General features: G+C 39.0%; 1 protein-coding gene across 1 annotated transcript in view; it reads right to left on the bottom strand.

Moving 5' to 3' along the window:
• LOC136884435 (small ribosomal subunit protein mS39) overlaps positions 1-16,789 on the bottom strand; it is a 42,027-nt gene that overhangs the window by 5,231 nt on the left and 20,007 nt on the right. The window contains exons 7-9 of the mRNA XM_067156600.2: positions 16,562-16,760; positions 10,512-10,731; positions 4,495-4,603 (exon numbers count right to left, since the gene is read on the bottom strand). Coding sequence (XP_067012701.1) covers positions 4,495-4,603; positions 10,512-10,731; positions 16,562-16,760 — 528 coding nt within the window. The remainder of the gene's footprint in view (positions 1-4,494; positions 4,604-10,511; positions 10,732-16,561; positions 16,761-16,789) is intronic.

Raw genomic sequence — 16,789 nt, 5'->3', positions numbered from 1 at the left:
AAGAAATAAAATGTTGGAAACATGTCCATCTTTTAATAATCTCTTAAAGTGCAGAACATTTCTTTAAAGTGTCAACTCAGTTGATATATAACCTTTAACTTTTCCAGTCTGTCAAAACTAATATTGGATAAAGAAAATGCTGAACAATACCTAGAAGAGAAAACAGTTTTGTTAAGAACAGAATATACAGTAAAACAGTAACATTCAGGCTAGGATATTTTTCTGATGACATTCTCCAGTTATTTGCACTAGACACTCGGATATAAGTCCAATATTATCAGAATAACTAAAATACATAGTTTCCTTACCGGTAGAGTACTATTCATTCTCCACCAGTCAAATAACATTTCCCAGCTGCAGTAATCTTACACTTGATTGCCTGACTTTCCACTCAAATTTCAGCTTCAGACATTACAACAAACATATTCACATAATTCTGCCATACGGCAAATTCCTGTAACTCCTTTAAACTTCTGGCGACATCTTTGTAAGTCTATATGCACTCAATCATTTCTCCTGCTCAATTTTTTCCCATATTGAGAACTACTGAACCATAGGTGGTGAATTCCAGAGATGTTAAAGATGTAGACTACCACATGCAGAGTGGATTATTCAAAGGAAATACCCAACAGTAACAAAGAGACTGTGTAAAAGAGAATGTTCTGTGCCATATGCAGTACCTGTCTTTACATTACAGCATTTTGAATATCATCATCATTTCCCCTTATCTAGCTCCTGCCGGGTCAGGGTATTTATGGCACTTCTCCATCTTCCTCTTTCCTTCCACCATTCCTCTTCCACGATCTTGTCCCAGTCCAAATTTTGTCTTCTTATGCTGCTCTTCACCTATTCACTCCACTTTGTTCTAAGTCTTCCTCTTGCTCTCTTGCCCTCGCATTCTACCTCCAGCATCTGTCTTGGAATTCTATTCTCCTCCATCCTTTTTACATGTCCAAACCACCTTAGTTTATTCTTTTCAATTCTCTTATTTAGCTTTCCTATCCCAACTTCCTTCCTAACATCTTCATTTCTCACTCAGTTTTTCCTACCATACTTCTTAGGAATTTCATCTCAATGGCTTGAATTCTACTCTCTTGCCTGCTAGTCGAAGTCCAAGTCTCAGCTGCATAAGTCAGTATGGGTACGTATTATCTCTTTACTTTTCCTTAGTACTCCTTTGCTCCAAACAAGTTTTCTTACACTCTGGTAGAATGCATTACCCTCCTGTTATTCTCCATGTCCACCCTAGTATTTTGCATCAATTCACTTTCTAGATATTTAAAGCTGTCCACAATTTCCAGACTCTGACTTCCAATTTTCACAGTGCCCTTTCCTTGGCTTTTCCCTCTCGACATCACCATAGTCTTGCTTTTCGCTGTGCTGATTTTCATACCATACTTCTCAATTTTTTCGTTCAGTACATCTAGTTGTTGTTGTTGTTGCACTTCTTTGCTGTTTTTCCCCAGATCACATCATCACTGTGTACAATAATGAGGGTTTGAATTTAAGAATGCTTTACCGTTGGATGCTGTACACGGTACGCTCATTCATCACCAGATGGCTCACTGTATGCCGGCACAGAGCTAGCATTCCACGGGTGAGCTGATGACACCATTAACTTCCAATTAAGAAGTTCCAGCAGACACTTGTGTGTATGTGAGTAGTAACAAAGAGGTCATCAGACAAACCAGTAAAGCAATACCCTCATTATTGTAGAATTCTTCCTCATGATCAGGTGAGATTTTCTTCTGAAGAAGCGGAGCAAAGTTCTCTGTGAAATGTAAAGAGTTTCCCCTTGTTTTCTTGATACTGCATAAGCCCAAATGTCTATATTGTGTCTAATAATACTTATTATTATTTTTATTATTATTTAAAAAAGTAAAGTCTGATCAACAATAGACTTGATATTTACAGTGCAAACAATAATGGAAAAACATTAAGAAAAGAACACGGAAATTATCTTCGTATTTTTGGATTTGGAAAAAGCTTATGATACAGTTAAGAGAAAACATGTATGGGAATCCGTACTGAAAAGGAATGTACCAAAATCATTAATTAACAAGATAAAAATGTATCATGAGAGTAAAAGCAGTGTACAAGTGGGGAGTGGTGATTCTCAAACATTCTATACCAAAAAAAAAAGGTCTCAAGCAAGGAAGTGCACTGTCGCCATTATTGTTTACTATATTGATGGATGAAATCATAAAACGTGTAAAACAGAGCATCAGTAGTGATGAAGTGAATGCTTAGGTATTTGCAGATGATGTGGTGATTTGGGGAAAGGGAGAAAATGAAGTACAAAGGAGACTGGACATTCGGAATGAAAATCTGAAGGAGTTAGGAATGGTAATTAGTAAAAAGAAAACTGTAGTCATGCACCATGGAAAAGAGAAGCCAAGTGAACATAGACAGAGAACGGTTAGAGAATGTACAACAGTTTACATATCTGGGTAGCATTATTAATAGAAGTAATGAAATCAACCCTGAAATTAATAACAGACTAAGTAAAGGTACAACATTTTATCATCAAATCAGACAGCTTTTATGGGATGACAAAGTACCCAAGAGAACGAAATTAACATTATATAAACAGTAGTATTTCATACCAATTGTAACATAAGCACTAGAAATGCTGGTAACTAATATGAAAAAGGATAGTAAGATCCAAGCAGCAGAAATGAAATTTTTAAAAATATCAGTTAAAAAGACAAGAAGAGACAGAATTGAAAAAAATGAAAATCCACAGCCTGTTTCCAGTCATTTGACCAGGTGAGGAATGGAATGAATGAAGAACCCAGTTAGCAGCGAGGATAGGAAATGTGCCGGCAGCCGAAGCCTGTTGCGCTCCTCTGGGGCAATGATAAATGACTGACAAATGAAATGTTATTGGAGAGTGTTGCTGGAATGAAAGATGACAGGGAAAACTGGAGTACCCTGAGAAAAACCTGCCCTGCCTCCGCTTTGTCCAGCACAAATCTCACATGGAGTGACCAGGATCTGAACCACGGTATTCAGCTGTGAGAGGCCGGCGGGCTGCCGCCTGAGCCACAGAGGCTCCCACAAGAAGAGATAGAATTAAAAATATTAACATGGGAGAAGAGCTAAATATAGAACCATTAGTATAGAAGATATAGAAAACAAGACTGAGATGGTTCGGACATGTAAAAGGAACGGGAAAGGAACGAGTAGCAAGAAGGGAATTGGAAAGAGAAGTTAAGGGAAAAAGACCAGGTGGATGGATCAGATTTTCAAGGACATTAGAGAAGCTGGATTGGATGTGGCAGAAGTAATGGAACAGGAAAAGTGGAAGGACAGAAAGGAGTGGAGGAGGCTTGTTAACCACACCCAAGCGACTGGAGTGGGACATTTGATGATGATGATGATGATGATGATGAAAGTCTGACATGACAGAATCTGGAGATGTTCTTTCAAAAATGAAACGTGTTGCTCTGTTTTCAATTAAATAATATCTTTCTCAGGTATAATCTATTATTATATCTTTTGTTTCTCAGTTATTTTCTAATATGATTTAAACTGCACTAATTTGGACAGACTAAAAACATCAGTTATAGAGCAAGGCTCTAGTTTGTGTGTATAGAGGGATGTCCAGATATATTTTGATTAGATAGTATACAGGGAACAACATATTCAAAAATTTTGGACTGAAGATGAGCAAAACAAAGACAGTGGAAATGACCATCAACAGGGAAAGAACAAGCTCAAATATATTTCTGGAAGGAGAAAAAATCGAATCAGCTTCCCACTTCAAGTACCTCGGAAGCCCAATCTCGAAAGACAACACTGTCAGGCAGGAAATACTCAGTAGGACACAGAAAGCATCGAACTTCTACAGTCAAGTCAGAAATCTTCTCTGGGACTGCAAAATACCATAGAAAGCGAAAAAAATCATGTACCACACTTACTTCGTACCAATCCTCACGTATGGTTTAGAGACATGTACCCTACTAAACAAAGACTTCAGTAGAATCCAAGCAACTGAAATGAGATTTATTAGAACCATGAACCAAACAACCAAAAAGGACAAGATCAGAAATGAAGTGAATAGGAAAGTAGCTGGTATTGAGGTTCCTATTATCAGCGTCATAAAGAAACGCAGACTTCAGTGGTATAGGCACATAATGAGAAAGAACAGGAAAAGACCTGCCAGAAAATATTTCGACCTTAATCTCGTAGGAAGAAGACCACAGGGAAGACCAAGAAAACGTTGGATAGAGACTGTAAGATCAGATGTGGAGGAGAGAGGATACAAATGGGAGGATGTACTGGATCAGAAGATGTATGAAGACAGAAGGAGATGGCGAGCGCTTGTACACCACACCTGGGAAACTGGAGTTGGGAAATGATGATGATGAGTACACAGGAGGAACATAGCTTCTTTCACTAGGGATCTTTGCAGAGAGCTGACTCTTGAAGATGTCTGGAGCAATATCCAGTAAACTTATTTTACCATCATCGTATGAGGAAAAAACTTACCTCCATGACACTAGGCTCGGGTATGTAGATATGAGGAACCAGTTTGTTGTACATCTTCATGAAGACGTCTAGGGGTTCCGTAGAGCACAGCAATACAAAGAAGTGGCGACTAAACAGAAAACAAACAAACAACAATTACATAAAAGTGATTTCTCTTTTTGAAATGTTTTAATCACATATGTAAAGCAGTCTCAGTGCATCAGAGGTACAGTGTCCAACTCATGATCCTAAGTTCATGGGTTCAGCTTGGCAGTAAAAAAAACCCCGACCCACTGTGCCATAGGAACCATCCCAGCCGAATTCCAGTTTTGTTGGTAGACAGCAGCACAATCAGAACGTCAAAATTATTGTAAGCATAGGATAGCTAAATTCTTTACATAACTGACTGGATTGGTCCTGTGTTAGCCATAAAGTGTTTCAATTACAGTTATTATTAATTACTGTTACAATTACAGTTATTATTAATTATCACGTATGTATAATTTTGGACAGGAATAGGTTGACAATGAAATGAAAGTTCATATACCCTGTAACTCGCTGAGAAGAGATTTCTGATGAGATACAGAAGCTCAATTTAGGCACAGCATGTAACATATGCAGAGCATCAGTCTGCATTAGAAGATGATTGTTCCATGACGTGTCATGCAGGACACTTCGCACTGTCCAGTTAACTCTAGAACTGGCAACTGTTGAATATTCGACACTTAGGTCCCTGCTGTAGTGGTACTGTCGAATATTCAACATGTGCGTATTTCATCACGTAATTTCTTCAATTCTTCAACATACGTCGTGACAATCTACTTTTTGTCGTTCTTGATGTCCACAGCAGCTGTATATTCAGTTTCATTCATATTTACAATATCTTTGGGCGCAATTTCATGGAAATAAATGTGTGTAGTTTACCGATCATATGTTCGAGCACCATTGCTGTAGTGTTTGTAAATAAACCTTGAAGGACTATGCTTTGCTGTTCTATTTCATTTTATTTCATAGCGTTCTGTTTGGTGCGAATTATTAATGTCTGTATATACATTGTTATTTGACTGATTATACACATTTTTAGTATAGCCCGCCTGGAGGCCGTGATCATTAAGGCGTTGAAGTCTAAACGGTCTGACACTGAGGCTAGCCAGTTCGAGTCGTGTTGGTTGAAGAAATTTTCACCATCAATATGTTGTCTGGCAGGGTAGAGGAGGTCGTGGTATACAATTCCTAATCACTAGATAGCGTGCCAAAAGCCTGGATTAAATTCCAAACCTCTCTGCCATGCTCATGTGTAGTGAGGGCATACGACGCTGTTGAAGGCGATTTGTCCGTCGGATGGAGACGTTAAGCCTTGAGCAGACCTCTTGGTGCTAAGTAGGCTACGTGCTGGCACTGGGTTACACCCTCTCCCTTCCTAGTATCACATATCACATCATTCATTTCATCTCACTAACTCCTCTGATGAGGTTGACGTCAGGAAGGGCATCCGGTCATAAAAACCCACCACAACAGATTCATCACACCTAATACCTGATCCCGCAGAGAAACAGGACAAGGGTTGGACATACAAACATACATTTTTAGTACAGTGTGTATCTAAATATGGCATCTTCATTATGGAAATTTAGTGACGAAGTACAGTGAAATTTGTTGGAAGATGAGAGTCTGACTTTGAAGACACTGAGAATGAACCAACAGATTCCAAGTCAGATTTGCAATGTGTATCAGCTATTTCTTCGCATAAAATATCGGAAAGAGACAGTGATGATGAGCCTGCCATGCAGCAACCTATTGTAACAACGAAGCCTAAGATCATATCTCCTGAGCAAGGCAAGCCAATACATTTTTTGCTAATATTTTCATGAATATACTCATCAGAGTGATGAAACTTTGGTTAGTGAATTACAGGTACAGCATTTCGTCTTAGGTCTGACACTAGACTCGTCAGAGTGGGATGTGTCAGATCCTACCCACTGATGCTGGGGTGTATGCAGGTGAACTTATCAGAAGCCTCTTATGTGGCACAGTCTGATAACTGCATACGGGAGATAAAACTCCACAATGGAATTAATGCCCGCCTAGCAATTCCAAATGGTAATTCTAAATTCCCATGGAGGGAATTAGATATTTTTCCACCAATAGAGCATATCAAAAATCAGATCAAAAATTAGATGTTGGCTTTTCAGGCTTTTGCTCTATTAACCAGCATTTCGTCTTAGGTCTGACACTAGACTCGTCAGAGTGGGATGTGTCAGATCCTACCCACTGATGCTGGGGTGTATGCAGGTGAACTTATCAGAAGCCTCTTATGTGGCACAGTCTGATAACTGCATACGGGAGATAAAACTCCACAATGGAATTAATGCCCGCCTAGCAATTCCAAATGGTAATTCTAAATTCCCATGGAGGGAATTAGATATTTTTCCACCAATAGAGCATATCAAAAATCAGATCAAAAATTAGATGTTGGCTTTTCAGGCTTTTGCTCTATTAACCAGCATTTCATCTTAGGTCTGACACTAGACTCGTGTTGAAAAACCCTTTTCATCTGCATTAGCCGCTGAAATTTTCGTTTTCCAGGTTTCTTTAATTTGGGGATTTTTTTTTATTTTTTTAATGCCCATGTAGTAGTTTGATTTCATTATGTATTTCAGCTTAACTAAGTAAGTGTTGATTCTGGAACATTAAAATTAATGATCTAAAATTGTTATTGGCATACTTTAAATCAAAATTTTATGTACAGCTAATTCCTGTGTCGATTTTATCATCGGGTAAACTATACTTGCAGTCATAAGTAATTTGATTCGGAATCCTGAATAACTGCTAAAAGTAACACTTTTCTACTGTTAACATCATTCCTAGTAAAATTTAGAAGCTATGTTATTATTCTAATTCTTGGTTAAAGTCTTTTCAAGGTCTACTGAAGTCTTTTTATATGAGAGGTTAGGCCTAATAATAATAATAATAATAATAATAATAATAATAATAATAATAATAATAATAATAATAATAATAATAATAATATATCGTGACATTAATTTCTTCTAATGTAAACGAAACCTCAAAATTATTAGCTGCCTTAAGGCTAGCTTACTGCACGTTATATTCTGCCTTGCCTATTGTTCTGGTTTTGTTGCTGAGTACTGGCATTTATTTGATGATGAATTTTTGTTGTTGTTATTATTGTTGTTGTTGTTGTTGTCGTCGTCATTCCTCTTGTTTTTAAAAATAATGGCACACTTCGGATGTTACTGATTTAAAGGATGGTTACCAGATGACTATAAGATATATTCTTCAAGCTTGCCACTTCGTGGTGGAATCCTATATACAGTAAAACCTCGTTAATTCGAAGTCGTTGGGACTCAAAAATCGGACTTCGAATTACGTGATTTCGAATTAACCGTCAATTCGCAATTCAGAAGTACCAACCCTTGCCGCGTTGCAAAATATTCTAAGGCCCGTTATAGCATGCAGTTAACCTTGATTCACAGTTTATACCTTTCAAATGCCATGAAAAAAGAACTATTTCCTAAATGTATCCAAGAAGGTGCAATTACAGAATTCAAATAATGCACTCGGATATCTCACTGGTAAACATAACCTCACGCATCGAAAGAAAGAAAGAAAGAAAAAAAAAACGATTCAAAGACGAGGAGAAATTTATGCTGGCTCCCATGTGCAAGAGCTTTATTAATTGGATTACTATACAGTATGCATTCTAGATCCCTTTTATTTACACAGAAAGTAACCGATGCTCTTAAAATCGAACTTTCCTATGACTATCCCCGGACGATTTCCCGCCATGGCACTTCTCTCGCACTTCAGAAATGTAAACACTTGCAGCGTCACAAAGTATTCTAAGACCCATTAATACATGCAATCACCTCGATTCACAGTTTAAACCTTTCAAATGCCATGGAAGAAATGATTTCCGAAATGTATCCAACAAGGTACATTTACAATGTTCAAATAATGCACTTGGATAAATCACTGACAAACATAACCTCACGCAACGAAAGAAAAAAATCGCACAATTCAAAGACGAGGATAAATTATGACGGTTCCCCTGTGCAAATGCATTATTTTTTGGATTTCTGTACTGTTTACATTTTTAGATGCTTTGTACTGGCATGGAAAGTGCCCGACGCCCTTAAAACATTGTAGCTCATCGAATTCTCCTATGGCGAGGCGATGAAGTATCTCGCATCCATGTGCACTACCATGACCCCCATCCCTCACCCGTGTACGATTTCCCGGCTGGCAATTTCTCCTTTAAAACCATAAGACCGTTTGGGCTCGCATTAAAATAAAGCAATGCAGTTTCACCGGCAATGAAAATATTGTTCGGTGCGTACGAATTTATTATATGAACCACGTTTTTTCGTCAACTGTTGGTATCGCCAGTGTTCGCGGATTCTGTTTTCCCACACACTGCCTGTTGCGTGATATTACGGCGTTCCTTAAAAAGTTGAATACAAAAGAATTCCGATTTCATTCAACTTAGCAATCATGAAGCGCACTGTAGACCCACCGAAGTGAGTGTAAATGCGGAAAGCTACCCCTCCACGTTCCGGAACGCGCGTTCTATTATGACGCGCAGCGGATAAATTTCGAGTTGAAATTACTCTGTAACGTACTATTGTTTTAAAATGTAAGGGCAGTTTTGAATTAAAAGTCTGAATTTCGGTAATGGGGCCGACATTGTACTTCGAATTACGAATTATCCGTATTTCGAATTAAACAATTGAAATAACATGCAAAACTGTATCTCATGTTTCCGGGAACGAGAGCTTCTTCGAATTAGGCGGGATTTTGAATTAACCGATTTTGAATTATCGAGGTTCTACTGTAGTCATTCTTGATGCTAGCTCATCCCTTGTTTATTGTCACCTGAACTCTTGAATCTTAAAAGCTGAGAATTTATATTTTTCCTGATCTTACCTTTACTGATCTTATCAAACAGTAATCATTTTGGGGTTCTGGATGTTGTGCTCTAACCCATTTGGGAGTAATCAGTTTCCTTCAAGATATATTTTAAACAATTAATTAACTGGTTGTCAGAAATTAGTATATTTAAGTAAACATTTGAGGTACCTCATTTTTAAGTTATTATTTTAATTATCAGCCAATTTTAACATACACATTTCCTCATTTAACTTCATATAATGTTATCTGTTATTTATGAATAGATCTATTAAATTTATTTTACTTTAATTGGTGTTGCTCATTTCATGAGACATCAGTAAGAGAGCTGAAACTTTGATTTTATACTAGTTCCTGGCCTTTTGATTTTATTTATTATCGGGGTGGGTTGTACAGTTTCCACAAGTTGACTCCAATGAATACATTTTTGAGAAAAAATATATGAATCTATGAAAGAAAAGTTTCAGGCTTAACTGGGTTAATGTCCCCATCCGATGGACAAATCACCATCAACAGCGTCGTATGCCCTCACCACATATGAACACTGCGGGGAGGTTTGGAATTGAATCCAGACTTTTAGTAAGCAATTTAGTGATGAAATGAAAATTAAATGGTGTATGGCTTTTAGTGCCAGGAGTGTCCAAGGACAAGTATGGCTTGCCAGATGCAGGTCTTTTGATTTGACGCCCGTAGGCGACCTGCATGTCGTGGTGGTGGTGGTGGTGGTGGTGGTGGTGGTGGTGATGATGATGATGATGATGATGATGACAACACACACACTCAGCCCCCGTGCCAGCGAAATTAACCAATGATGGTTAAAATTCCCGACCCTGCCGGGAATCGAACCCGGGACCTCTGTGACCAAAGGCCAGCACATTAACCATTTAGCCATGGAGCTGGAAAATTTAGTGATTAGAAATTGTATACCACAACCTCTCCTACCCTGACGGCCAACATTCTTATGGCAACATTTTTTTTTTTTCAGCCAATAGGACTCGAACCAGCTAACCACGGTCTCAGATCATACAACTTAACGATCATGGCCATTGGGTACGATTATCACACAGTTATTCCTAAGAAACAAATCACAATGAGTATTAATAACTTACTAATAAATAGATTCCTTGTACGAGTCTCCAATGAGGTTGTAATTGTTCCCTGCATGCAGGAGAGCATCCACACGATACGCAAGATCTACATCTTGCAGGTGATTTCTACAAACATCCATCGCGGTCACAAAGAAGAAAGTGTCCTTGGGATCCTGTATCGTGAAGTGTTGGCCATCAATGTGGTTCATTATTTCTAAGAGGATGTTGCTCACAGGTCCTCCTGGAACAAGCACATCATACAAAATGAAGCTTCCACATAAAGTTATAAATGATACATGAACACAGGGTTCAAAACAAGGAATGTATAAGGTTCTTCAGTCAGTTGAAACTAATTTATAAAAACCTAAATTTAACTTTTTTTTTTTTTAGATACAGCTCTGTTATTTGTTTGTTTATTTATTTATTTATTTATTTATTTATTTATTTACACTGTTTACGACGACATTTGAGCACCAAAATTAAACCTTATACAACAAAGTCATTAAAGAATAAGTTCAGCTTTTAACTCTTGACAACTTTTTCCTTTGATACAGATGTTGATTCCCATAGGGGATGTGTAATATTTGTTCCGAATGAGTAAATTTATAATACCAATATAAATGGTCCGTTATTGGACATTATAAATTTTCCAGCTAACTCATTCCAGGTTGCCAGCGTTTCGCCCCCGTGTGCTAGGCTGGGCTCATCAGTTGGTACCTAGCACACCTACCAAGACGCATGGCCAGTGCATACCGTGGAGGCCACTGCGTAGGCTAATTGTAGCCACCAGCAGTGCCAATGCACTATGAGACATTGTCTCACTACTAAAATTGATGCCTGCTTGGCCATCAGATGATACAGATGTTGATTCCCATAGGGGATGTGTAATATTTGTTCCGAATGAGTAAATTTATAATACCAATATAAATGGTCCGTTATTGGACATTATAAATTTTCCAGCTAACTCATTCCAGGTTGCCAGCGTTTCGCCCCCGTGTGCTAGGCTGGGCTCATCAGTTGGTACCTAGCACACCTACCAAGACGCATGGCCAGTGCATACCGTGGAGGCCACTGCGTAGGCTAATTGTAGCCACCAGCAGTGCCAATGCACTATGAGACATTGTCTCACTACTAAAATTGATGCCTGCTTGGCCATCAGATGATACAGATGTTGATTCCCATAGGGGATGTGTAATATTTGTTCCGAATGAGTAAATTTATAATACCAATATAAATGGTCCGTTATTGGACATTATAAATTTTCCAGCTAACTCATTCCAGGTTGCCAGCGTTTCGCCCCCGTGTGCTAGGCTGGGCTCATCAGTTGGTACCTAGCACACCTACCAAGACGCATGGCCAGTGCATACCGTGGAGGCCACTGCGTAGGCTAATTGTAGCCACCAGCAGTGCCAATGCACTATGAGACATTGTCTCACTACTAAAATTGATGCCTGCTTGGCCATCAGATGATACAGATGTTGATTCCCATAGGGGATGTGTAATATTTGTTCCGAATGAGTAAATTTATAATACCAATATAAATGGTCCGTTATTGGACATTATAAATTTTCCAGCTAACTCATTCCAGGTTGCCAGCGTTTCGCCCCCGTGTGCTAGGCTGGGCTCATCAGTTGGTACCTAGCACACCTACCAAGACGCATGGCCAGTGCATACCGTGGAGGCCACTGCGTAGGCTAATTGTAGCCACCAGCAGTGCCAATGCACTATGAGACATTGTCTCACTACTAAAATTGATGCCTGCTTGGCCATCAGATGATACAGATGTTGATTCCCATAGGGGATGTGTAATATTTGTTCCGAATGAGTAAATTTATAATACCAATATAAATGGTCCGTTATTGGACATTATAAATTTTCCAGCTAACTCATTCCAGGTTGCCAGCGTTTCGCCCCCGTGTGCTAGGCTGGGCTCATCAGTTGGTACCTAGCACACCTACCAAGACGCATGGCCAGTGCATACCGTGGAGGCCACTGCGTAGGCTAATTGTAGCCACCAGCAGTGCCAATGCACTATGAGACATTGTCTCACTACTAAAATTGATGCCTGCTTGGCCATCAGATGATACAGATGTTGATTCCCATAGGGGATGTGTAATATTTGTTCCGAATGAGTAAATTTATAATACCAATATAAATGGTCCGTTATTGGACATTATAAATTTTCCAGCTAACTCATTCCAGGTTGCCAGCGTTTCGCCCCCGTGTGCTAGGCTGGGCTCATCAGTTGGTACCTAGCACACCTACCAAGACGCATGGCCAGTGCATACCGTGGAGGCCACTGCGTAGGCTAATTGTAGCCACCAGCAGTGCCAATGCACTATGAGACATTGTCTCACTACTAAAATTGATGCCTGCTTGGCCATCAGATGATACAGATGTTGATTCCCATAGGGGATGTGTAATATTTGTTCCGAATGAGTAAATTTATAATACCAATATAAATGGTCCGTTATTGGACATTATAAATTTTCCAGCTAACTCATTCCAGGTTGCCAGCGTTTCGCCCCCGTGTGCTAGGCTGGGCTCATCAGTTGGTACCTAGCACACCTACCAAGACGCATGGCCAGTGCATACCGTGGAGGCCACTGCGTAGGCTAATTGTAGCCACCAGCAGTGCCAATGCACTATGAGACATTGTCTCACTACTAAAATTGAGCCCAGCCTAGCACACGGGGGCGAAACGCTGGCAACCTGGAATGAGTTAGCTGGAAAATTTATAATGTCCAATAACGGACCATTTATATTGGTATTATAAATTTACTCATTCGGAACAAATATTACACATCCCCTATGGGAATCAACATCTGTATCATCTGATGGCCAAGCAGGCATCAATTTTAGTAGTGAGACAATGTCTCATAGTGCATTGGCACTGCTGGTGGCTACAATTAGCCTACGCAGTGGCCTCCACCGTATGCACTGGCCATGCGTCTTGGTAGGTGTGCTAGGTACCAACTGATGAGCCCAGCCTAGCACACGGGGGCGAAACGCTGGCAACCTGGAATGAGTTAGCTGGAAAATTTATAATGTCCAATAACGGACCATTTATATTGGTATTATAAATTTACTCATTCGGAACAAATATTACACATCCCCTATGGGAATCAACATCTGTATCATCTGATGGCCAAGCAGGCATCTATTTTAGTAGTGAGACAATGTCTCATAGTGCATTGGCACTGCTGGTGGCTACAATTAGCCTACGCAGTGGCCTCCACGGTATGCACTGGCCATGCGTCTTGGTAGGTGTGCTAGGTACCAACTGATGAGCCCAGCCTAGCACACGGGGGCGAAACGCTGGCAACCTGGAATGAGTTAGCTGGAAAATTTATAATGTCCAATAACGGACCATTTATATTGGTATTATAAATTTACTCATTCGGAACAAATATTACACATCCCCTATGGGAATCAACATCTGTATCATCTGATGGCCAAGCAGGCATCAATTTTAGTAGTGAGACAATGTCTCATAGTGCATTGGCACTGCTGGTGGCTACAATTAGCCTACGCAGTGGCCTCCACGGTATGCACTGGCCATGCGTCTTGGTAGGTGTGCTAGGTACCAACTGATGAGCCCAGCCTAGCACACGGGGGCGAAACGCTGGCAACCTGGAATGAGTTAGCTGGAAAATTTATAATGTCCAATAACGGACCATTTATATTGGTATTATAACTTTTTCCTTTCCCAAAACTTCTCCATTCTGGATAATCTTGCGGCAGATATAACATACTGCTTACGCTGCAATATTTTTAGTAATAGTCTTGTGTACTTGTTATTTAGAATCCGTTTCTCTTCTCTATTTTCAATTTGATCATTAGTAATTTTCAATTCATCTAAATCTATTTGTATTTCTTTAAACCATGTGTTTTTTGTTTTACTATTCCAAAAGAAATCAAAAGTTGTTTCTGGAGTCTAGTATTTGCTAAGTGGAATATATGTGTCCAAAGAATGCAACCCTCAGTTTTCGCATCGTATCAATGATCGATTACTTTCCTTGTAAAGTACCGAATTTGCAAATGTCTCCACTGGCCATCAATCTGGAGTTTTTTATTAATTGTCCAAAGAATTATTCTATCAACTTTCTGCAGTTTGTCTGTTGTTGACTGTGTATAGCTCTGTTAACATCAATTTTTGTTTGTCTTGTAGACAGTTTATAAATTTGTTCAAAAATTAGTTTTGACAGACTGAAGGACCTAACAGTAATAAATTAACTGCGTCAAAACTGAGAAGAAATGGCTTCAAATGTCACAAAAGAAGAAATGTATACATATATTTAAGGACATCATCTCACAGATGCAGATTAAAATCAAATTTATGTATGGTCCACGGCGATGCATCACACCTTGTACTGAACTACCAAATGAGAAGAGTTATCAAATGGTTATGGTCGCAACAGAGCACCACACTTCACACTGACCTTGCACAAGCTGCATGCTAACCTTAACACTGCACCTACATTTTGATCTTCCATTTGCTTAGTCTAGCCACGTTATTCCATTGAGAGCTTGGTGACGGTCTTTTTCAAGTGCTGAGTAAGAGCAAATTAAATATGTCCTCCTGTTCAATACATATATATCTCCATCTTGAGATCCAAATTTAAATTTGCTTTGTAAAGTAAAATGTTTGTGAGAAGCAGATTTTCAAGGAGCTTGAAATCAGAGATGTAAACTGGCGTTGCAAATATGAACAATATTTGTGGATGGACAGGAAAAACTGGAGGAGGCTCATTCACAACGCACCCAGCTTGCTGGAGCAAAGAACAGATGATAGTTAGCTGGTTTGCGATATAACCCTGAATATAGGAGCGTCGCCCCACGTTCTTACTATCTTGGTAGTGGCCCTGCACTCGTGTGACCATTCAATGCACAAATAAGTGTTGCACAAACTTCTGAATTCTTGAAGTAACATTAAATTCCACCACAAATATCATTAGCCTCAACATGCAACTAGGAACTTCCGGTTCAAACACAGTGCCATAAGAAGACAGTTCATATTCTACATTCCAAGGTATGGGAACATATTCTTGCTGTTGTCAAAATGTGTGTACACATATGATTACACAAGACGGAAGGCTGCTTCAAACGTAGCTCCTCCAAGGTCACAGTAGGAATGGATTTTGACAACAGCAAGAATATGGGAAAGCTCCTTTATTATTAATAGCAAACGGCAATCAGCTCCAAGGTTCCGCAATTAATCTAATTTAAGATACATTACACAAGTTCAAAAACAAATAGCAGCCACCTTAGAGGAAGTGAAAGAAGTGAACACTCAACAATATTTAGAACAGTGTCAAATAGTCATACATTTTATCAAAACCTTTTTACTGGAAGACAAGCAAAATATTTTAGTGAAACAGTGCTGGAAACTCCTTAACAACAACTATTCAAATGAATAGAAATAGTTTTTAAAATAGGCTAACTATAAGTATATCCGTTCTGTCTCATTTCACTAACCCATTTAACCACCACATTACTTTTAATTTCATTTTAATTCAATTCATATTTAAATAGTATTTAAGAAGAACAAGGTACCTGATTATAATGTACTTAAAAAGATAAACATTTAATGATTCACCTAAGCTATGTAACAGCTGAAGATGTTTTATAAAGAACAAAACATGTACTGTAAGTAATAAGTAATTAATTAATTTGCTAAAATGCAAATATAAGTATCAAAAAGGTGGAAGATTTTTATTGTTATAAGTCTCTGTAAGGTTAACGTCAGGCAAACAAACTGACATATGTGTCAAATTCATATGCTGCATACTGTTCACTGCTGCCACCTCTTAGTGAAACCGAAAAAATGTATGCACGCACCTGGTATGGCCACAATGGAAGTAAATAAATGGTCTTCTGAGTTCAGTATATTTTCTGGTACTTTTTCTTGTGCTCCCTTTGTCATCAGTTTCATTTTTAGCCTTTGTTTGCAGCTTTTGCTGTGACAGGCCAGGAGTATGTATATATAATGGAAAGGAAATGAGAGAGACGAGTAGTTGTTGCTTTAAGCTATAAGTCACACAGGATAGACAGGACTTTCTTATACTTACGCTCTTTGCAGAACGTGATGAGAAGGTAATAGTAAGTGGCAAGAGATGGTTCAATGCCAATCTTCCTGAACTCAGCCAGAATTCGTAACGAGTACTGTTTGGCTTGTCTTTGGTTCATTGTGCTGATCACTTCCAAAGCTGCATTCAGGGTGCCCAAATTTGGTTTCAGGCCTTGCTTTGCAATGGCTGACAGCAGGTCCTGGACACAAAACATAAGAATGTTATTCT

Source organism: Anabrus simplex, chromosome 12 (assembly GCF_040414725.1).
Source record: "Anabrus simplex isolate iqAnaSimp1 chromosome 12, ASM4041472v1, whole genome shotgun sequence".
Lineage (NCBI taxonomy): Eukaryota > Metazoa > Arthropoda > Insecta > Orthoptera > Tettigoniidae > Anabrus > Anabrus simplex.
This window is presented reverse-complemented; position numbering and strand designations above follow the sequence as displayed.